The sequence below is a fragment of the Hypanus sabinus genome, chromosome 2 (genome assembly GCF_030144855.1).
Source record: "Hypanus sabinus isolate sHypSab1 chromosome 2, sHypSab1.hap1, whole genome shotgun sequence".
NCBI classification, from domain to species: Eukaryota; Metazoa; Chordata; class Chondrichthyes; order Myliobatiformes; family Dasyatidae; genus Hypanus; species Hypanus sabinus.
The window spans coordinates 53091893-53115691 of NC_082707.1; the positions used below are offsets into that span (position 1 = coordinate 53091893).

A 23799-nucleotide genomic window follows, 5' to 3' on the forward strand; every position below is an offset into this window, starting at 1 on the left:
TTATGAATGTTTTTGTTTTGATGTGATGATTGACACCAGATATGTTTTTGTATAAGTAAGAGGGGAAGGCATAATAAGCTGTGGCTTCGGCCTACACCCTTTCGGTCTGTTTTAAAGATTTTTATTATTTAATTTTGTCTTATGAAATCATTGTTGAAAATGATGCTTTTTGTTATGTTTGTACTGACCAAAATAAATTTCACCATTCACCATAATATTGATCATGGCCCTCTCGTGAAATGGAATTTCAAACAATGCTAGTTCTTCAAACAGAAGGAATTTTGTTTTATTGTCCACTTTATTGATCTCTTCATTTAGCTAAGACTACATTCTTGTCCCTTTGCTTGGGCATTAAAACATTAATACTGTAAGCTTGGCAAATAAAAATATATTATTGATTATAGGCCAGGTTGTTTTGATCTTCTGCTAAATTATTTTACTGTTCTAAATACAAGAGCAAGGATGTTCTTTTGCATTTGTACAGGGCCCTGGTGAGACCACACCTGGAATATTGTGTATAGTTTTGGTCTCCAGGTTTAAGGAAGGACATTCTGGCAATTGAGGAAGTGCAGCGTAGATTCACTAGGTTGATTCCTGGGATGGCAGGGCTGTCTTACGCAGAGAGATTGGAGAGATTGGGCTTGTACACGCTGGAATTGAGGAGATTGAGAGGGGATCTGATTGAAACCTTTAAGATAATTAAAGGATTTGATAGGATTGAGGCAGGAAATATGTTCCAGATGTTGAGAGAGTCCAGTACCAGAGGGCATGGATTGAAAATAAGAGGTCAGTTATTTAAAACAGAGTTGAGGAAGAGCTTCTTCTCCCAGAGAGTTGTGGAGGTGTGGAATGCACTGCCTCGGAAGATGGTGGAGGCCAATTCTCTGGATGCTTTCAAGAAGGAGCTGGATAGATATCTGATGGATAGGGGAATCAAGGGATATGGGGACAAGGCAGGGACTGGGTATTGATAGTGAATGATCAGCCATGATCTCAGAATGGCGGTGCAGACTCGAGGGGCCGAATGGTCTACTTCTGCACCTATTGTCTATTGTCTATTATATCTTGCTGTGTACATAAAAGAGGTACCTTTTATATTTTTAATAACCATAATCTGACACTAATTTTCAGAATGAAGTGAATGCAATCAAGTGGGATCCAACTGGGAATCTACTTGCATCTTGTTCTGATGACATGACCTTAAAGGTAACCAGCATTTTAATTCTTAACGCATATAGTTAGTTGTGAATTTGCATGTCCAAGGGATGTGGTAATAAGTACAAGCACAACAAAGTAACATAAGCCTAATTTATTATAAGACAGCCAGCACAAATAAACGACACAAAGTACTACATAGCAAGTCACAACAATTCCTCTGCCACTTGGTTGTTGCAGTCTAGGGAACTCTGAATTCCAACTTGTTCGTGAAACCAACCCTGGATCTTAGGTATCGATCGTGATTTCCAGCCCCAGCTGAATTCCAACTTGCTCATGAAACCAACCCTGGGTCTGAGGTACCGATTGTGATTTCCAGCCCCAGAAGTCCAAAGAAAACAGTTGGAACTTGTTTCAAGTTTGTGAACACTTTACAACTACCTGCTTTTCTCCATTAAATACTCATAAAATGTTTAAAATGTGGTCTGGTCTTCATATATGTCACAATAATGGAAAAACACAATCTACTTAAACTAATAACACACAAACAATTGTACTTTTCATGTCTCTATTAAACACATTATTTAACCATTCACAGTCCAGGTTGGAAAAAGGTATGTGAACCGTTGTATTTAATAACTGGTAGAACCTCCTTTAGCAGCAATAACTTTTACCAGACTTTTCTGTAGCTGCTGCTCAGATAATGGCAAGAAGGAATTTCAGACCATTCCTCCCTATACAAACTTCTGTCATCTGCCATGTCCTATCCTCTAATAGCAGATCAAGTATCACATAGAAACATAGAAAATAGGTGCAGGGATAGGCCATTCGGCCCTTCGAGCCTGCACCGCCATTGAGTATGATCATGGCTGATCATCCAACTCAGAACCCTGTACCTGCTTTCTCTCCATACCCCTGATCTCTTTAGCCACAAGGGCCATATCTAACTTCCTCTTAAATATAGCCAATGAACCGGCCTCAACTGTTTACTGTGGCAGAGAATTTCACAGATTTACCACTCTCTGTGTGAAGAGGTTTTTCCTCATCTCGGTCCTAAAAGGCTTCCCCTTTATCCTTAAACTGTGACCCCTCATTCTGGAATTCCCCAACATTGGAAACAATCTTCCTGCATCTAGCCTGTCCAATCCCTTTAGAATTTTACACGTTTCAATAAGATCCCCCCCCCCTCAATCTTCTATATTCCAGTGAGTTTAAGCCTAGTTGATCCAGTCTTTCTTCATATGAAAGTCCTGCCATCCCAGGAATCAATCTGGTGAACCTTCTCTGTACTCCCTCTATGGCAAGAATGTCTTTCCTCAGATTAGGGGACCAAAACTGCACACAATATTCTAGGTGCGGTCTCACCAAGGCCTTGTACAACTGCAGTAGAATCTCCCTGCTCCTGTACTCAAATCCTTTTGCTATGAATGCCAACATACCATTTGCCTTTTTCACCGTCTGCTGTACCTGCATGCCCACCTTCAATGACTGGTGTACAATGACACCCAGGTCTCGTTGCACATCCCCTTTTCCTAATCGGCCACTGTTCAGATAATAATCTGTTTTCCTGTACTTGCAACCAAAGTGGATAACCTCACATTTATCCACATTAAATTGCATCTGCCATGAATTTGCACACTCACCTAACCTATCCAAGTCACCCTGCATCCTCCTAGCATCCTCCTCACAGCTAACACCGCCGCCCAGCTTCGTGTCATCCGCAAACTTGGAGATGCTGCATTTAATTCCCTCGTCTAAATCATTAATATATATTGTAAACAACTGGGGTCCCAGCACTGAGCCTTGCGGTACCCACTAGTCACTGCCTGCCATTCTGAAAAGGTCCCATTTACTCCCATTCTTTGCTTCCTGTCTGCCAACCAATTCTCTATCCACATCAATACCATACCCCCAATACCGTGTGCTTTAGGTTTGCACACTAATCTGTGTGGGACCTTGTCAAAAGCCTTTTGAAAATCTAAATATACCACATCCACTGGCTCTCCCCTATCCACTCTACTAGTTACATCTTCAAAAAATTCTATAAGATTCATCAGACATGATTTTCCTTTCACAAATGCATGCTGACTTTGTCCGATGATTTCACCGCTTTCCAAATGTGCTGTTTTCACATCTTGGATAACTGACTCTAGCATTTTTCCCACCACCGGTGTCAGACTAACCGTCTATAATTCCCCGGTTTCTCTCTCCTTCCTTTTTTAAAAAATCACACAGTCTCTTGTTGGGACTTCTACATACTGATGAAGGAAACTTTCTTGAACACATTTGACCAACTCTATCCCAAGTAGACCTTTTACAGTTTTGGAATCCCTGTCAATATATGGAAAATTAAAATCACCGATTATAACAGCCTTGTGTTTTTTGCAATACTCTGACCTCTTTACATATTTGTTCCTCTAAATTCTGAAGACTGTTAGGTCAATAATACAAACCCATTAAAATTGTCATACCTTTCTTGTTCTTCAGTTCCATCCATAAAGCCTCACTAGACAAGTTCTACAGTCTGTTTTTAACATTTTTCCTGACTAGTAACTGCCCTTACCCTTTAATCCCTTCTGCTCTGTTGCATCTTAAACAAAGGAACCTAGGATTATTGAGCTGTCAGTCCTGCCCCTCCTGCAACCAGGTCTCACTAACGGCTGCAATATCATAATTCCATGCCCTAAGCTCATCTGCCTATTTTACAATACTTACTGAAATATAGGCAGCTCAGAACTAAGAGACAGACAAACTCTTTGATCTTTTGTTCTCTTTCCTCCATGTCCGGGCTCAGTATTCCTTGGTTTGACAAAGTACATTAAATTTTACGTATATAAGGGATGAGCCCAAATCCAGACAGACTTGCATTTTATAGGCACTTGTTATTTCATTCACTCATGTCCACATACGAATGGACACACTACATTCCATGGGCTCTCAACTGCATTAAATTTGAACATATAAACAATAACCCCAAGTTAAAAAAGAATGGGGCTAAGAATCCAGTTATTGACATTCTACAGACATTAACAGACTTCACATGCTGCGAATTTTAGAAGGAGTTGTTTATTGACCTGACAGGCATTCATTCAATGTTTTACAAAATCTAATATGCAAGCTACACATGTAGGAAAAAACTGGGCAGAACGATGGATATCACTTAGAGTGACAGTGATGATTGGAAAAAACTGATTCTGTAAAAGTAAAAATTAACAGTATAGAAAGCTGTAAATTTCTGAAATGCTTGAGCCTCGCAGCTTTAACTATTCTGTTTAATTTGGTGAATGTCTGGGATGGTTTCAGAAATAAGAAAAGTTATGCTTTGAAAATCAGTTACTAATTAAACATCCAGGAGGTGTTATTCTGATTACCTAATCAGAAATATAATAATCACATGCCAGTGATGCAAGGAGTGCAATTTTAGGGTGGTGGCTGTCCAACAGCAAGCGCATGAGGACACCAACATGGTTTCTTCCTCTTCACCAATCATCGTCAATTAGGAATATATTGGTATTCCTTCATTGATGATAGATATGAATTTCAAACACCTTCTCCTACATCATTTTAAGAAATGACTCACTACCATCTTAAGAGGAGTTAGTGGTCAGTACTAAATTGATCAATGATGCATACATTCTGAAAAGAATTGATAAAAAGGCACTGAATTACATACTTCATTTATCACTTTGCTCATTTCTTCTATGAGTCTTGCAAAGCTATAGAAAGCAAAATAAATTACTGAGGCTTTGAAATAAAATTTAAAGCAACTCTAAATGACTGGCACACCGTTGTTTTTAAAAATGCCCTGGTAAAAGCCAGGTAATTAAAGGTCAGCGAGTCTAATATTAAATTTCAAAGATGTCATTGGAGGGGTAAGATTTATCTACATTTGAAAAGTAAGGCTTAATCAAGAATAGTCAGCAAAGGTTCAAGGGAGATCATTCTGACTGGCTGAAATTTTTCGAAGAGATATCCAAGTACATAAGAGAGGATAGTTTAATACACAGTCTATGTTAACTCCAGTAAAGATTTGGACTAAGTTCCAAACAGGTTCACTGAGCTAATCCAAGGCAGGAAAGCAGCTAAAGAAGTTGGAATTTTGATGAAAAAGTTATCTTATTGAAACTTAGAACATCTTAAGAGGGAGTATGGCAGGATAAAAGTTAAGATGCTTTCCTTAATAGGCAAATCTACAGCAAGCAATATAGTTGTAGGATGAAGGGGTAGTCATTTAAGACTGAGGTGCATAAGATTTTTAAAATTCTTTATGGAGTTGTGGATCTCTGGAATTCGGTAGCCTGAAAGTTGAGTCACTGGATGTATGTACAAAAATTAGTAGTTCAGGTGTTAGGAACATTGTGAGGTAGATTGTAAAGTCTTCATTGTGCCACAGATCTGTGCAAGAATCTTATAACAGAGAGGTAGAAGCTGAACTTGAGCCTGGTCGTGCATATTCAAGCTTCTGCATCTACTACCCAGTGGAATGGGTTAGAAAAGAAAATGTCTGGGGTGGGAATGATTATGCTCGCTACTTCCCCAAAGCAGTGGGAGTTGTAGACAGTCATGAAAGAAAGTCTGATTTTGGTGATGGACTGAACTGCAATTGAATCCATAATTCTCTGCAATTTCTTGCTGTCTCAGGTAGCGCATTTGCTATTCAAAAGTGATGCATCCGAAAAGCTTGCTTCCTTTGGCATGCTTATAAAAATTGGTGAGGGTCAATGGAGACATGCTGATTCCTCTTAGCCTTTTGGGAAGATTGCAGTTTTGGTGTGCTCTCTTGGCCAAGAGAACATAGCTCAGCATATCACCGAAAACTACCCCCCCCCCCCCCCCCGCCCCCTATCTGTATGCTGTTTGCTGCTTTAATAAAGCAGCCAGCTTAGTGAAGGACCCCACCCACCACAAAAGCTACAAAATCCTGAAAGCATATATACCAGGCTCAAGGACAGCTTCTATCCTGTTGTTGTAAGATCATTAAATAGTTCTCTAATAAGATAAGAGGGACTTGTGACCTCATAATCAACCTTATTTTTAAAACCTTCACTGCTTTTTCTCTGCATCTGTATTCTGCATTCTTTTATTGTTTTATGTTAACATTGAATTGAGGTAGAATTTGTTCCACCTCAGTGCCCTGTGTAATGTTTTGATCTGTATGAACAGTATGCAGGACAAGCTCATCAATGTATTTTGCTACCCATGATAATAATATTCCAATTTTATGGTGTCCACCAGGGTAAGCTATTAGTGATGTTTTGACCTAGGAACCAGAAGGTCTCTACCACCTCCACCTCAGCACCATTGATCATATGGGGTGTGTACTCTTCCCTGCTTCCTGAAGTCAGTGGCCTCTTTTATTTTGCTGACATTAATGAAAAGGTGGTTGTCTTGATCCCCTGCCACTATATTCCCTATCTCCTTCCTGTACTTAGTCATTTTGTTAGTTGAGATATAGCTCACAATGAATTTGTAGAGAGTGTGAAGGATCTGTCATACCTGTCAGTAAGGAACATGGAATCTGGCGCAGATAAATGCTTCTCAGATGATGTATGATCAGGAACAGTCTAACTATGCATTGATTTCTGCACGTGCATACACATCTACTTTGTAGGATGTATGAGATGTATACAAAAAAAAATCACTTTCTGAGCATCTTTGCATCAGTTACAGCAGGTAGTGCAATATCCTAAAATAAAGACTGGCCTGGCCACATCCATTCTTCTGTGTTGTTCCTGAGGAATTGTCTGTGGACATGAAGTACAGATTTTCAACACCTTTTGCATGTGAAATCCACAGGAGTTGCAGAGTGATATTGCCTGGTCATGGTCCATTGTCAGATAATAACTTTGGATAAGGCCATTCCCTCAGAAAACAAGGAGCTTTGTTTTATAGCAGTGAGTTATTTTTTATTGGTAATCCTCTGAAATATCAATCAAATGTATCCATTAAAGATCTTTTGAAAGGCCTTGCCTTGATAAATATTTCTGCAGTTAATATCCATTGCCAAGTAATTGCTGGTAAGAATGATCAGAAAATAACTATAAAGTACTTTTTTGAATTCTTGCCAGCACTTAGGATAATGGCAACTGCTTTGCTGTTTTATTGATCAGTGTCTGGCAGTGAACCCCATTGATACTCAAAACAGAAAACTAGACTGATAAATTTGGTGTAGAAAGCATCTTCCCTTTATAATCCAGCATTTTCATTCTTGGTATCATATTTGAATCTGATAGTTCACAAACAATTGTCCAATTTATTGTGGTAAGTTGGCTTCTGTTTTACTTGAGAAAGATTAAAAGATCTAACTGTGCATTGTTGAACACGTTCGTGTAGCAGATGAACATGTTTACTAAGGTATGTTTTATATTTTCATGCAATATTGTTACCACCTAGATTTGGAGCATGAAGCAGGACGCATGTGTCCACGATTTGCAAGCGCACAACAAGGAAATCTACACAATCAAGTGGAGTCCCACAGGACCTGGTACTAACAATCCAAATGCCAACCTTATGTTAGCAAGGTATGAAAAGAAATACTTCTGTATAATTAGAAATTCTAAGTAGTTTTTTTCTTCTTCTTATAGGGGCATCCTAGCTCCAAAGCCACATGATGAGCAACAGCAACTTGTATCTATATAGCACCTTTCATAAAACAGTTGAACACAATATGGAACTACAACCCACGTTGTTGTGCCGACCTGCATAAACCTACTCCATGGTCAATCTAACCCCTCCTACATACATAGCCTATAACCTTCCATTTTTATTTCATCCACATGTCTGCCTATGTCTCTTAAATGTATTAGCCTCAACCACCACATCCAGCAGTGCATTCCGGGCACTTTCCACAGTTTATGTAGGGGGAGAAACCTACCTCTGACATCTCGTAGAGTCATAAGAAAGTACAGCACAGAAACAGGCCCATTTAGCCATTTAAGCTACCCACTCCCATTGAGCTGCACTGGGACCATAGCTATTCATACCACTACCTTCCTTGTACCTATCCAAACTTCTCTTGAACATTAAAATCGAGATCACATGCACCACTTGTGCTGACAGCTCTGCCCTCATGACCCTCATGTTTCCCCTTAATTTTCACCTTTCACCCTTAACCCATGACCTCTACTTGTAGTCCTACCCAACCTCAGTGGAAAAAGCCTGTTGCATTTATCCTGTCTATACCTCTGTCAAATCTCTCGGTCTTCTACGTCCCAAGGAATAAAATCTTAATTTATTCAATCTTTCCTTATAACTCGGGTCCTCCAGACCTAGCAATATCCTTGTAAATTTTCTCTGTATTCTTTCAACCTTACTTACATCTTTCCCATGGGTAGTTGACCACAACTACACACAGTACTCCAAATTAAGCCTCACCAATGTTTTATACAACTTCAACATAACGCCCCATCTCCTGTACTCAAAACATTGATTTATGAAGGCTGTAATCTCCCTTAAACCTTCCTCAAATCACTGTAAAAGGATGTCTCTGGTGTGGGCTGTTGTTGCCCTGGGAAGAAGGTAACCTATCCTCTTGTAATCTATACACCTCTATGAAGTGACCTCTAATCCTATGGATTTTTTAAATTCCAATTAAAAAAAGCTCTAGCTTGTCAGCCTTCTCACTTAAGACATGTTCTCTAATCTAGGCAGCATCCTGATAAATCTGATCTGCACCTCTAAAGCGCTTACATAGGTATTTTCTAAATAGGAAGCAATTCAGCAATTGGAAGTGCTAAGAAACTTAAGAGTCCAAGTACAGATTCCTGAAAAGTTAACTTGTAGGTTGGTAAGAAAGGCAAATGAATGTTCAAATTCATTTCAAGAGGACTAGAATATGAAAGCAAGGATGTAATGTTGAGGCTTTAAAGGCATTGGTCAAAGCACATGGAGTATTGTGAGCAGCTTTGGGGCCCATATCCAAGACAGGATTTGCTGGCATTGGAGAAGAGGTTCACAAGAAAGATTCAGGGAATGAAAGGGAGGATTTGAGGAGCATTTTATGGCTCTGGGTCTGTACTCACTGGAGTTCAGATGAATGGTAGGGGTAATTTCTGAAACCTATGATATATCAGAATGTTTAGATAGAGGGGTCGTGGAGAGTCTAGGATCAGAGGACATAGCCTTCGAATAGAATGTCTCTTTAGAACAGAGATGAGGAGGGTATTTCTTTAGCTAGAGAGTGTTGAATCTGTGGAATTCATTACCACAGATGACTGTGCTGTCCAAATCACTGGGTATATTTAAAGCAGAGGTTGATAGATTCTTGATTTGTAAGGGTGTCAGAGGTTACGGGAAGAAGGCAGGAGAGTAAGCTTGAGGGAGAAAATTATTGAGCCATGATCAAATAGCTGAGCAGACTCAATGGCCTAAATTTGCTGCTTTGTTTTATGGTCTACAGTTGAGTGTTAGGAAGATGAAGAAGAAATCAGTGCAAGTCTAACAGTTCTGATCTGGAGCTGGTGAAAGGAAATGGAGTGTTTTAATAAAAACTAATTTTAAAATAAAATCATTATTTTAAATATTTTTATTTAGCCAGATGGGAAAATTAATAAAAGTGCCTTTATGTTTATGCTGAAAGAAGATGTGGAATCTGCTGATAGGGTCATTGCATGCACTTACAATTTCTAATATTGGTCCACAGTGCATCCTTTGATTCTACTGTGCGATTATGGGACGTGGACCGAGGCATCTGTATCCACACCTTGACCAAACACCAGGAACCTGTATACAGTGTAGCCTTCAGCCCAGATGGAAGATACCTGGCCAGTGGCTCCTTTGATAAGTGTGTTCACATCTGGAATACACAGGTATATACTGTCATTTCTGAAGACTGGTTAAATTCTACTTTTAGTAAAATTTTACCCTTTTGTTTACAGTATAAAACCATACCAAAGTCTCATAACAGGAAAAACAATAACTTAACTATGTATGACTGTTCTGTTACCTCTGAGTTAGTGTTGACTGTACTCCATCGACTTGAATATTTTCACCTTTCCCTTTTCCATTTAAATGCAAATTAATTTTTAGTACACTATTATTTGGACATTCATTCTTTTGATGTTGCCTCCATGTTTGATATTTATTTGTGTGTTGATTTACAGACAGGCTCTCTTGTCCATAGCTACAGGGGAACGGGAGGAATCTTTGAAGTGTGTTGGAATGCAGGTGGTGATAAAGTGGGTGCTAGTGCATCGGATGGTTCAGTAAGTACCACTAGTGATTTGAAAGTGAGTTAGCAGAATTCAGACTTAATTGAATTTTAATATATAATCTAATGCTTTAGTCAAAGAGGCAGACATATTTTATGGAAGCAGAACTGTTTTTCACCATATTTTAAGATCAGTTCAATAATGAGCTCTCATAGCTTTACAAGTTTTGCTCTCAATGTTTTCCAATTCCAGATGTCTATGTTTGCTCCACAGTGGAAACTGCTTATGTAATTATGGCATGCTGTAATAATACCTCTAGCCAATATCACCAAATCATTTTTGCATCTGCAATTCCACACTGCTTTCAAAATTGATTTCTGTTTACTTTAGTATTATCCACCAGAAAGGGCAGACTGCAACTCAAATCAAAGTAGTTCTCATATCTTAATGTATTTTTAAATGACTCCATCTACTGGCTTTACTTTCATGTTTTTCTGGTAAGCTTGTTTAAACTTACAAGTAGTTTCACAAAATTTCCTGGTAGAATTTGCTTTCTTTCCATACCAACATTTATTTTAAGAGCTTCTTTTTCTTTTAAAAACTGATGGGGTAAAGAAAGTTGAGTCTGCAATATGAAATGATGGAAAAGATGCAGGTGTACAATTGCTTGCTTAGAGAATGATTTCAAGCTATATATTTGTGTAAAGTCAAATCTTTGTGCTTTATTTGAAATGCCCATCTAACAATTTGCAGGGGAACTATTCAATCTACAGATATTGTGATGAAACTATAAAAATGTTTTAATCTGGAATGTTCCCCTCAGTCATGCCCCACCACCTTTTTCTGCAGATCCTAACTCACTTTCAGTTAAGCATTCTCCTCACAACTGACCATTCAGTCATCATTGAGCTTGCTGACTAATTCTCTGATTTTCAGCCATTGAATAGATGTGACACTGGATCACAAAATCTTTTATACTTTTCCTTAATAACCCTTCACTTGGAAATGCAATTGATTCACTTCTTGTGATTCACTTCCTGCTTTATCTGTCACTGTAAAGTCAAGTCAGGTGAAGTTTATTGTCATTTAACTACATACATATATATAATGTATATAGACATATAATGTATCTGAAAACGGAACAATGTTTCTTTGAACCAGGGTGTAAAGCACAATAGTACACATTGCACACCATAACTTCTGAAGGTAAGATAGATACTTTATTGATCCTAAAGCAAATTACAGTGCCACAGTAATTTGTAGCATTACAAGTAGCATTACAAGTACACAGATATACAACTATTAGAAGAGAAATGAGAAAGAAGTTACCTCAGACAGTCTTAACAGAATGGGTTCATGGCTATAGGTTGACTCATAATAGAGCCTAGTGACCAAGGGTAAGAATGACCTCATATAGCACACTTCGGAACAGCGCAGTTGTCTTAGCCTATTACTAAATGTGCTCCTCTGTTCAGGCAAGGTGGCATGCAGAGGGTGAGAATAGTGTCCAAAATTGCCAGGATTTTCCATAGGGTCCTTTGTTCTGCCACAGCCTCTAGTGTATCCAGTTTGACTTCTATAGCAGCCAGCCATTTTAATCAGTCTATTGAGCCTGTTGGCATCACCTGTGTTGATGCCATTGCCCCAGCACACCACTGCATAGAAGATTGCAATGGTGACAACTGGCTGGTAAAACGTGAAGGATAGGTCTGCTCCAAAGGACCTCAGTCTCTTCAGGAAGTAGAGGTGACTCTGGCCCTTCTTGTACACAGCTTCTGTGTTGGTGCTCTACTCAAGCCTGTCCCCAGGTATTCGTAGGCCCTCACCATCGTTACCTAACAGAGCAGTTCAAGCTTAGTCTTAAAGTCCATCACCTTTGTCAAATGGTGCAAGGTGAATCATCCACAGCTCAACACCAGTAAGACAAGGTCCTCCTCCATCATGGCCCTGTATTCTTCCTCCCGTCCTCCCTTCATACTCCCAACTCTGAGTCATCAGAGGATTTCTGCAGACAAGGCTTGGTATTGTATCTAAAGTCCATGGTGTACAGTGTAAATGGGAAGGGGGACAAGTCTGTGGTGGGGCCCCAGTGCTGCTAATAGCCACATCTGACAGGCAGCTCTAAAGCCACACAAATGGTGGTCTGCCAGTCAAGTAGTCCATTATCTGGGATACAGTGGAAACGCCAACCTGCATTGAACGGAGCCTTTCCCCTAGCAATGAGGGCTGTATAGTATTGAAGACACTCGAGAAATCAAAAAACATGATCCTCACAGTGCTTATCCAAATGGGGGTAGGCTCTGCTCAGCAGATAGATGACAGCCTCGTCGACTCCAATGTGCTCCTGGTAGGCAAACTGTGAGGGATCGAGGGCTGATCTGGACCAAGTGTCAGAGGTGAACCAGGACCAGCCTCTAGTGTCTTCATGATGTGTGAGGTCAGGGCCACTGCACAATAGTCATTCAAGGCTTTCGGTTGGCCCTTTGTGGGAGCTGGGACCACTCAAGATGTTTTCTATACAGTCAGGACCATTTCCAGACTGAGACTCAGACTGAAAGTGTGCTGGATAAAACCCGCAGATGAATAATCACACATAAATAACAAGCTAAAGTGCATCAATATTAAATATTGTAACAATGTGGCTGGGAGTTCTGAGGCATAATAGCCTGGAGGGAAGAAACTCTTTTTAATCCTGACCGTTCTTGTTTCTATGCGTCGTAGTCTCCTGCCTGATGGTAGAAAGTCAAAGATGCAGGTTGGATGGGTGGGATCCTTAATAATACTAAGAGCCCTGCATATGCAGTGCTCCTGAAAAATGTCCCAGATGGATGGTAGTGAAACCACTATGATCTGCTCAGCTGTTCTCACAGTTCTCTGTAGGGACTTCTAGACCGATGCTCGACTGCTCCCATTACCAGATGGAGACGCGACTTGCCAGGGTGGTCTCAATGGTGCTCCTGTAACGTGCAGTTAAGATGGTGGTGGGGAGGGAGCCTTGCTTGCCTCAAGCTGCTTAGGAGGTCGAGACACTGCTGTGCCTTCCTTTTCGGGGAGGTGATATTAAGGGACCAGGTGAGGTCATCCATGATGTGAACTCGCAGGAACTTGGTGCACTTAACTCTCTCTGCGAAGGAGCCATGTATTCGCAAAGGCATAAGCCTTTGTCCGTATTTATCTCCCAATCACTGTCTTGGCCCCTCTACTGTCACTGAAGTGAAGATGAGGAGCTCATGTCTGAGTTTGTTAATAAGATTGAACTAATAGCTTAAACTATTTCTACAACTTGCTTTACTTTTTACCAAGTGAAGTCTGCCCACAAGTTAATTACTATTTGTCTAATCCTGAGCAGGTTGTGCAACCTTTTTGACCAGCACCAAACCAATGGGTGCTTCCTGTGTTATATCTCTTAAATGATTTATTTTAATGCTCTCTCCTTTTGAGTTTATTTTGTCTGTGGGATACGTCTCAGTATCGTTAAAACTCAATTCCACTCAAAGCTTCCGCTGCTGTTCTGTCTTCCATACTTGCTGACAATGCTTCTCTGTAGGTACTTCCAAAATTATAGGACATACATAAATAATCTTTTGTAAACATTAACTTGTACCATTTTCAGAGAAAAGCATTTTTTTGGATAAAATGATAATGAGCTTTGAAGAGTAATCTAGCCCACCAAACTGGAGATAATTTAATGATTTGTGTTGAAATAATTTGTTAGGGTAGCTCTTCAATAAGAATTTCACAGCAAACGTTACACTCACTCAGTTGGTACTGCAGTGGGAAGTAAGGTTCCTTCAGAGATGAATTACGTTGTCCCAAGTGCTCTACTGATTGCACTTTCAATCTAACCAGCAGAGAAGCTCCGAGTTCCCAGCATTTTAATTATGTGTAGGAACTGTTGAAATTCCAGATGGCTTGCACAGCTAAAGCTTCAAATCATTATGGGACATCAAAACTATCTAAGCTTGGGTATCAACGTTAGATACTAAATCATTATGTGCTAACAGTCTGGAACTGAACAAGTTATTAATTTTTCAGTGTAAACTACATGATGACATGACACCTATAGACTTTTATGATTACCTTGAAAATCTCTGAGTTTATATAAAGAAGGACTTGCTTTGCCATTGCAATAATTTGATTGCTCAGGCTAGTTTTCAACAGCTCCTTGCTGGCTAGAATTGAGGTAATGGCATCATCAGTTAAACAAATGCCTGGTGAGCCTGTAGAGTGGAAAATGTGAGCATAAATTCAGATGTATCTCAGATGACCAGGTGCTTGCTGATATAGTGAAATTCTTATAGAATAAAATCACCCACAGAACCCTGAAGTAAAATCAAACATTCTGCACCGTGTAGCCGCTGAAAGAGAGACAAATCAGTTACTTTACAACAGCTCAAAAATGCTAACTGCCTTTCTCTAATCAACATATTAAAGAATCACACAGCATGGAAACAGGCCCTTTGGCCCAACCAGCCCATGCTTACCAAGGTGCTCATTCAAACTCATCCCATTTGGCTCCTAACTCTCTAAACCTATTCTATCTATGTGCTTCTTCAAGTACCTTTTAAATGTTGTCAGCCACTGGCTCAACCACTTTCTCTGCAGCTCATTCTATGGGTGAAAAATGTTGCTCCTCACGTTCCTGTTAATTCTCTCCCCTTCAGAGAGGCTCTCTGTTGGTCAGGGTCGACCACTGGTGATGCGTCCCATCTGTCTACGTGATATTTAAGCCATTGCAGTACAATATGGAGTGCAAGCTCTTACCCATGTAGCAGGCTTCCTTTCTCCGCACAAGTAATAAATCCAAAAGAACGTCAGATTCTGATACAGTTTGGCACCATCAGTTTCGCAGGAGCTGCCAGTCAGCATTGAATTCAACTTAGGACTGCTTTAGGGATTCTAGCTCTGGATTTTTCCTCAGGGTTTACTCTTGAAGCCTTCCCCATAAGTGGGTATAAGTGTAAGGTAGTAGAGGTTTGAGTTTTTCTCCTGCCAGCCACAGCCAATGAGCCCATCTGCCTGAATCCCCCACTTCACCTTAAACCTATAACCTCTCATTTCTGATTTCCCCCACCCTAGGAAATAGATGAGTGCATTCACCTATGCTCCAATGAATAAAAGTTCTAGCCTGCTCAATCTGTAGAGTCCTAGCATCATCCTCATTAATCTTTTCTGAACTCTTTCTTGCTCAGTGACATTCTTCCTCTAGCAGGGTGACTAAAATTAAACTCTATATTCCAAATGCAGCCTCATCAGCGTCTTATGACATTTCTATGTAACATCCAAATTCTATACTCAGTGCCCTGCCTGATGAAGGCTAGCCTGCCAGAAGCTTTCTTCACCACCTTCTCTAACAGTGATTGCACTTTCAGGAAACCATCTGTTTTTACTCCCAGATCCCACTGTTCTGCAACAGTCCCCAGGCCCTACTATTCACTGTGAAAGCCCTATCCTGATTTGTCTTCTCAGAATAAAACACTATGTGAATTAAACTCTATTTGCCATTGTTATCCAGCTTTACTGTGCTACTATTTATTTTTGTGTCACCTGCAAACCTACTGATCTACATTCTCATACAATTCATCAATATAAAATAACAAATAACAATAGGGCTAGCACCTACCCCTAATGTTTACCATTAGTTTTGGGATTCCAATCTAAGAAACAGTCTTCCACCATCAACCCATGCTTCCTTCCATCAAGCCAGCTCTCCCTGGATTCTGTGTGATCAAACTTTCCATAGCAGCTTACCATGCAGAAACTTGCTCTCATCAGCCTTCATGGTTACTTAATCAAAAAAATTCTCAAGTAAAATCATTGAGACATGATCTTCCATGCACAAAGTCTTGCTAACAATCCCTAATCAATCCCTGTTTTTCCATGTGCACGCATATCTTGTTCCTCAGAGTCCCCACCAATAATTTATCACAGATGTTCAACTTAATAGTCTATAGTTCCCAGATTTTTGTGTGCAGGCATTCTTATATAAAGACATATCAGCCACTGTCCTGTTCTCTAGTACTTTGCCTCTTGACTAATGATGTGTATACCTCAACCACAGCTTCTGCAGTTTGTTCTCAATTTATATTTCCTGCATTTTCTGTTTATTTCAGATGTGCAGCATTCATGGTATTTATTTTAAGGAATATTGAAATGTCAATTTTACATTAATGCAATGGAATAAACATTTGTGCAGAGTTCTAACAGTTCACTGCTAGGCTGTCTCTACAGGATTCCTGATGAATCTCATACTGCACGATATGCTTCTTTCTTACTATTGAAAGATCTTGTTGCTTCTCGTTCATTCCCCTTTGTATCCTTCTGCTAATCCTGCATTCAGATATTTTCTGTTACTACTTTTTTGCTGTATGAAGTCGAATTGATTTCTTGGTGTTTATTAATTTAATTGTTATCTACACTGTCTCAATCTTTGCTGTCTTAAGACTGAATTTCACTTCTATTATTTCATTCTTTTATTGTTGTTTCACCGGCATCTGCTAGTAGGCATTGTTAATATATAGAACCAATATACAAATATTATTGAACCTTGGTCATATTCTACTAGCTCTTGGTTAATTCTTTACCAGTTTACAGATTCTTAAGCCACCAGACTCTCTGGCCTGACTACTCTTCTAACTAATGGCCCCTTGACCTACATTTAATCTAAACTTCTACTCTCTCCCTACGCCTGGAACTGACTCCAGACTTAGTCTATGCATGATGTTGACTCCAGGTTAATCCTATGACACATAAAATGAATTTCCATCTATCACAGCTTTAGCTTTAAAGTGTTTAATGTTACCTACTTCTTATTTGTGATTGACAAATAATAATTCATTGTCTTAACGGTAATAAAACTGGGGAGAAAATCTTCTTTGGCTGTTGGAAGGGAGGCATTTCATATGCAACGGGTTTATGGGACACAATTTCTCAGGTGCATCCAAGGTGGTTTCTTGAAATGCCCAACCAGAGGAGGGATTAAACTGGACCTTGTTCTGGGAACTATGCCTGGTGTGGTGACTGGCCCTTCATTTTGGGAATAGAATAGAATAGAATTACTAAGTCGGAGAGAGCAGATTAGAACATTATTAGACAGGAGCTAGGGTGTGTTAATTGGGAGCCGCTCTTATGGGACAAGACTACATCTGGGTTGATAATTGTTTAAGGGTCATCTAATTAGAGTTCAGGACCACAATGTTTCAATTAGGTGGAAGTTTAAGGTTGGTAAGCTAAGAGAATCTTGGAAGACGAGAGAGATGGTGAATTAAGTAAGGAAAAGGATGTGGGCCCACGAGTAGGCTGCCATGAAAATAGCTGCTACCTGTTCCAAAATATGGAGTTCAATGTCCTACTGATGTTGCTTCCTAAACCTGTGGTGCACAGGAAATGTCCTGGAGTTTTCATGTAGCATCACTTCTGGATTCCATGGGTCTGAGGTGCCTGTTATTAGATTTGACTTATTTGGCAGCAATAAATGCTTTTTAAAAAAAGCACAAAACCACTCAACTGTAACACCAACTACTTCCCTTGATGTTGCTCAAATCAGTTAACCAATCACTTCCTTGCACTTTTATGAGCGAATGCCTCTTTTATGAAAACTCTTCCATTTTTCTCTAACTTTTCTTGTATCTCAATCTTTATTCTCTGTTGGATCTCTCCCTGTCTGGCACTAGGTTTGTCTTAAATTGCAAGAACAACACTTAAGTTGCTATAGCAGCACTCACCATATTTTAGAATGTAGCTTGCAGCAGAAGTGGTCTCCGCTCTGAGGAAAGATATGCTGCTATCCATTTAGGTGGCAATATTAGAGAAACGGATCATTTTTAAATATGGTGATAGATTTATACGTGAATCCCTGAAAGTTAACATGCAGGTATAATTGAGATGTTAGGAAGGTGCATAACATGTTGTAATTTATTGCAGGTGGATTTGAGGAGAAGAGTGACTGCAGTTTTATAAAGCTTTGTTGGCATCCTATTGACCACAAGATTTTTCCTGAATACTCTGATTTCTTTCCACATACCAAAAATTTTCTGTTATGTTAATTGACTACAATAAATAGCCCTTACTCTAGGCATGAGTCAAAAGAATCAAAATAATTAATAGAAATGTGAAAGAGAATAAATTACAGGACCCAGTAGTTCCTTCTGTTACACTTGCATATTTTCATAAAATGAGTGACCAAAGAAGCTTAGAGAGCAATTGATTAAAGATTTTAAAAATAATTGAGAGCAGATGAGGATAAATTTTCCATTGGTTGAAGTGTGCAGGATTTAAATCGCATCACATCCTAAAAATTAGAGCAAGCTCTTAAAGAGAGAGGTTGGGATGTATTTTTATGAAAGTGGTAGATATTTGAAACTCTACCACATTCAGCAGTTTATCCTTTGCCAATTTTTAACTTTAAAATCTTAGAATGCACAAAGTGATATGGTGCAAAGCTGGATCTGTGATGTTGGGAGGTCTGCATTCTGCAGCTGTCCCACAAGGCCGTCCTGCATGGGATCTTTCCATTTCTCTAGTGCTATTAGATTCTTAATGCAGCATCAGGAATATGATTGTAATATCTTTGAGCTAAACAGAAATTTAAAGTTTCCTTTCTTTGCTCTGTCACAAATTCCATTCTCTTCCCAGTAACTCTCATTCCTCTTAATGGCCAGTATTTCAGACTATGACATTATTTTCAAATTGCCTTTCCAATCTTACTTGTACAATTGCCATCTAATTCCATTTCCACTTCACATTCTCTGGGCCCTTTTTAAATCTGCCTGAGATTCTCATACTTGCCAAATTCTGCATTGAACTTATTTTATCTAGCCAGCCAACTTGTATCCTGCAGTCTTTTAGCTTCAGCACATTCAAAACCCTGCTGACTTTGTATCTAATCCAACATCAAGCTTAACTTGGTGATTACATCTATCCTTGCTAAACTGTGTTGACAGTCAGTTGCCTATTTTCTTAAATTTAATATTTAACATGTATTTAAATTCTTCCAGGGGTTCTCAAATTCTGTAACCATATTTTAAAAAAATCCTCCTTAAACTTTAAAATCCCTAAAAATATGCTTTAATGTAACCTTTATGTCATCTTCACAATTTAAAGCAGTAGCTTAATCTTGCTATCAAGATTCTAGATTTTAGATAGTTTTGCTTTGAGGGTCCATTTCAAATCAGAATAACATTGTACAATGTTAGAACATTTCAGGCTCCACTTGCAGTGTGGAGACTGGTAATCAGTTCCATATAGAATGGCTTAGAAGGCTGTTCTCTGTGTTGCAGCCTACTGTTTCGTTCCATTTCTATTTATTAATATTCAATTAGAATAGTTTCACTTATTGCATATTTAAATAATTATGTTCAATGCTTTAATAGTTGGAATTTCGGTAAATACAAATCTCATTCATAGAGGTATACTGCTGGCATAGTGAACTTGTATTGATTTAATAAATGCTACCAAGTGATCTTAAATATTCAATTTTTTTCCGAAGGTTTGTGTGTTAGATCTGCGGAAATAGCGCTGCTAGCTGGAAGCCATGGACCGACAATGAATGTGTACATAGCCAAAATGACTGTCCCTGCCCCATGCACTGCTACAGTCTCACTTGAACCATGGCCAGTCCACTACAGGCAAAACGAGTCAGAATGCAAAACCCAGGACAACTGAGCCCTGATGTGAAGAGTACCCTGACTGCTTAATGCTGGAAGTTCCATCCACAAAGAAAAGTCAACCTTTCTTGAAGACGTAAAGCAACTTGAAACAGACTTGAGACCATATGTGTACCAAAATGGGGAGATAATCAAAGGACAAAAAAAGTTTTTTTTTTGGCCAGAGTCTATGTAGAATGAGTTATCTTGTCAGCAGTTCAGCAGATCTGTGTGCAGACATATCAGCTTCTTTAAATCAGCAGCAAATACTTTGTTCCCTTGTTTTTAAACATTGTTCTTTCACTTTAGTTTACAGTTGCATGATGTAAGAGTGACTGTATCTTGTTTATTTTTTTCCTACTGACACTTAACACACAATTAGAAAAAAACTTTTTTATGGATACTATAAGAAGAATGACAGTGTATTTAGTATGTTTTTGGTACATTTTGTGGCTCACCAACTAATGTGAGGAAATGTAAAACTGCTCCAAAATTCAGTCTAAAATTAGTTTCATCGTACATCAATCATAGATAACAAGCAGTGGTTTACAGGTGGTGTGGCTAAATGTAGTAGTTTCCCAATGGGGACGTTTTTCTGCCGATTTATGAGAATTAAACAAATGGGCACAAAGAAAGAATCAATGCAGGGATGCATCCCATTGCTTTAAGACCATAGTTTGCATATGGTTGGATTGTGCACTATTGAAAGAGCAGCTTAAGGAATTTTGGAAGATAACTTTTCTGGATAGAGAATTATTGCTGTTGTTCTACTTATTCTTTGGTAGAATGACAGGCACAAATTTCACAGCAAGATTCCAGTATTAAGACTGATATCATAAGCAATGTTTTTAAAATTTATCCAGTGCAATGAGGTAAAAGCCCCTCTGTCATAGGGCAGAAATCAGGCAGGCATAATTTTTATGTTAATGCTACAGTAAGGGTTGACTTTGCTTTAATTTTCTTTCCTTGGTGCTCATGTATTACACATGGGTTTATCTCAGATCAGCCCTCTAAAGTACTTGCACTTGCTGGGTTATTCAGTAAAGTACAGGTAATATAGTTGCAATAGCTTCTTTTTAGAATAAAAGTATATTATACTATAAAGTAAAGCATATCTGAGCTTTTAAACCTCAGGGGACCCTTCTTCAGATGATGAAGTGGTTAAATAAATATTTCTGCTACAAAACGCTCAATTACTTTTTCACGTGAAGAAAAGACGTTTGAGGTTTCAAATTCTTGGATTTAATGCATTGTAAGATGTTAGTTTAACAAAAGTATTCTTCTATTTCCCATATCCCATGCAGTAGCAGAACAATGAATAATGATTACTGTTGCAAAGGCTTTATACCACCTCTTCAAACTTGGTCTGTTTTCCTGCTCATTGAAAGTGCAAGGCTAGTTTTTTTTTTGAAAGAAGAAACATGACTAAGAATTTCTACAGAAATGTTTAGATTTTGTTGTCTTTGAAGAAGTCTGTTGATACAAGTAATCATAGATAACTTGGAATAATCATATAGCTGCTGTAAATGCAGAAATTTTACGTTATCTGCATTTCTAAAATGGCCACTGAATTTGGTAGGCTTAAGCAAATGGTGATACATGAATAGGCAGCTTTACACATTTATAATAGATAAACCCATTGACTTTATTATTTTCCTGGCCTTTTTCTTTTAGGTTGCTTCATTTTAAGGTGATGAATGAGACTGGTTTTATCTTTCTCTCAAGCTTATAGATTCATTGTGAAGTTCAAGTTAAAGAAAAAAATGTATTTTCCTCCCTCCCACCAGTAAACATAATGCATGGGGCATTTATTACTGATAATTGAAAGAATGTTCATTTGAATGAATGAGCCCTGGCTTATTTTAATTAAGCTGTTAAAAGTTTTTCATTTATATGTTTTAAAGTGCATTCATCAGTGACACATTTGTTGTGGGGTGCAAGTGGTAAACGGGCCAGAAGCATTTAAAAAATGGATAACAAGATATTAGCTTTCTGGTTACAATTTTATAACGACTGAAGGCAGGGTTGTAAGAATAGTTCTGGATTTTTAAAAATCTAACTGCGTACTTTTAAATTGGAAAATTACAAGAGGTTGGCAGTTACCTCAGCCAGACCTGGTCAGGTTTAGCCATCAAAATCTGGGGCAGGAGTCATCAAAAGATGGGGATTTATCTGAATTAGTTTTTGTATTAGTTGGCTGTTGAATGGATGGCAATACTTTTATTTTTGACACACATTTGTTATTATTTCTTGTGGTATATGGACTTCAATGATCTAAGGTTCCTATTCATAGCTGGTACTTTGAGGAAACTCAAAGCACCAAAATAATGACCATACAGTGCTGTTTGAACTACCTAAAACTAGTAATTATTACACATAAGATGCTTACTATTGGAAATTATCATACATATAATATGGATTAAAAATTACCCCCCTTTGTCAAACCAATATATACTGTTATAACTGTTGCTCATTTGTACCTTTTGCAAGTGCTGTTTTAGGAGGGGCTGCAAATGAGACTAGATGGTTGAAGCAAGTGAGGTGTTTTGGTTGGTGAAGACAGCATTTGATGCATTCAGTGCGTAAGAGTGGTTAACTTAGGTCATGATTTCAGGGGATAGAGCTGCAACTCTAGCACTGGATTGACGTGTCTGCATCATTTCTACAGTTCTCACAAATTCAGAATTTAAAAAATTGTGAACCTGTAAACCAGGCCATGAAAGTTTTTTTTCTACTCTTTGAACTCTTTATTGTTCTGTTTTTATTTGTACCTGTTAAAAGGACTGATATTTTGATGTACCATACTGTCCTGGACCATGTAAATATCACCTGATGATGTATTTAGGTTCTGCATTACATTAATGATTTTCCCTCCTACCTCCCCACTCTCCACCTCTCCAGATCGTCCTTCCACACCTCAAGTATCACAGCCAAGGCACATTTTCTGTTTCAGCTTCCCTTTGCATCGTATCAATCTGACTACCATAATTTGCATCAGATCAAAATTAGGTCCAGAATAAAATATATTTTGATATTACATTATTGTTGTTGTTTTGGACTTTGTATATCTGGCTTCACATTAGCATAATTAAAGTAAACTCTTGTATGTTAAAAGTTAATAACAGTAATTTAATTGTTAACTGTATTTCTAGCCCATTAAGGAATATTATAGAAGAAAATGTCAGTTTGATTTGAGGCTCTGTGTGCTAACGTATTAGTATCAAGATCCCTGAAATGTCGACCAGCCTGCTCAGCACCTTTATGCTATCAACCAAATACTTAAAACCAATAGAAAAACATGTTGTGTAAGCATGGTTTAAAGTGATTCTTTATACCCTCATAAACAATTTTGAAACATTCTATATAATTCAAGGCAACTCACATTATGTGAAGTGGAAATTGAGGAAATCTATTTTGGAGAAAAAAAATTAAAAAACATGGTTCAGTCAATTCTTGATGTTTTTTTTCTGAACTCGTCACTGAACAACTGGAAAAATCTGAATAAAGTGGCATAGTGACTTCAGCAATTATATACAAATATTTCAGCTTCCAGGTAAGGAACTATTAACAATTAGGAATATTAGTTACTTTTGTAATATACTTCATTATGGGCCCATTTGTAGTGTTTTTTATAAAGGTATGTGAACTGTGCAAGAAATTAGGTTAATGTATCTTCTGATATTGTCGTGACTATTCCCTCAAGAAACCCAACCCATCATGTGATTGGATCAGACCTTACAGGCATGACCCAGCTTCTCATATTTTGGTGTCTTTCACACGTGAAATGATGTTATCCATGTCTTCTTACTGATCAAAATTGCAACAAAAATATGCATTGAAATGCATTTATA

General features: G+C 38.5%; 1 protein-coding gene across 3 annotated transcripts in view; it reads left to right on the forward strand.

Annotated features, from left to right (window-relative positions):
• Window positions 1–22985, forward strand: part of tbl1xr1a (TBL1X/Y related 1a) — a 151392-nt gene extending 128407 nt beyond the window's left edge. For all 3 annotated transcript variants that reach the window (XM_059946105.1, XM_059946092.1, XM_059946098.1), the window contains 5 exons: window positions 1132–1206; window positions 7549–7676; window positions 9797–9962; window positions 10257–10358; window positions 19792–22985. In XM_059946105.1, the coding sequence (XP_059802088.1) occupies window positions 1132–1206; window positions 7549–7676; window positions 9797–9962; window positions 10257–10358; window positions 19792–19818 (498 nt within the window). In that variant the 3' untranslated portion in view covers window positions 19819–22985. The remainder of the gene's footprint in view (window positions 1–1131; window positions 1207–7548; window positions 7677–9796; window positions 9963–10256; window positions 10359–19791) is intronic.
• The last annotated feature ends 814 nt before the right edge of the window (window positions 22986–23799 follow it).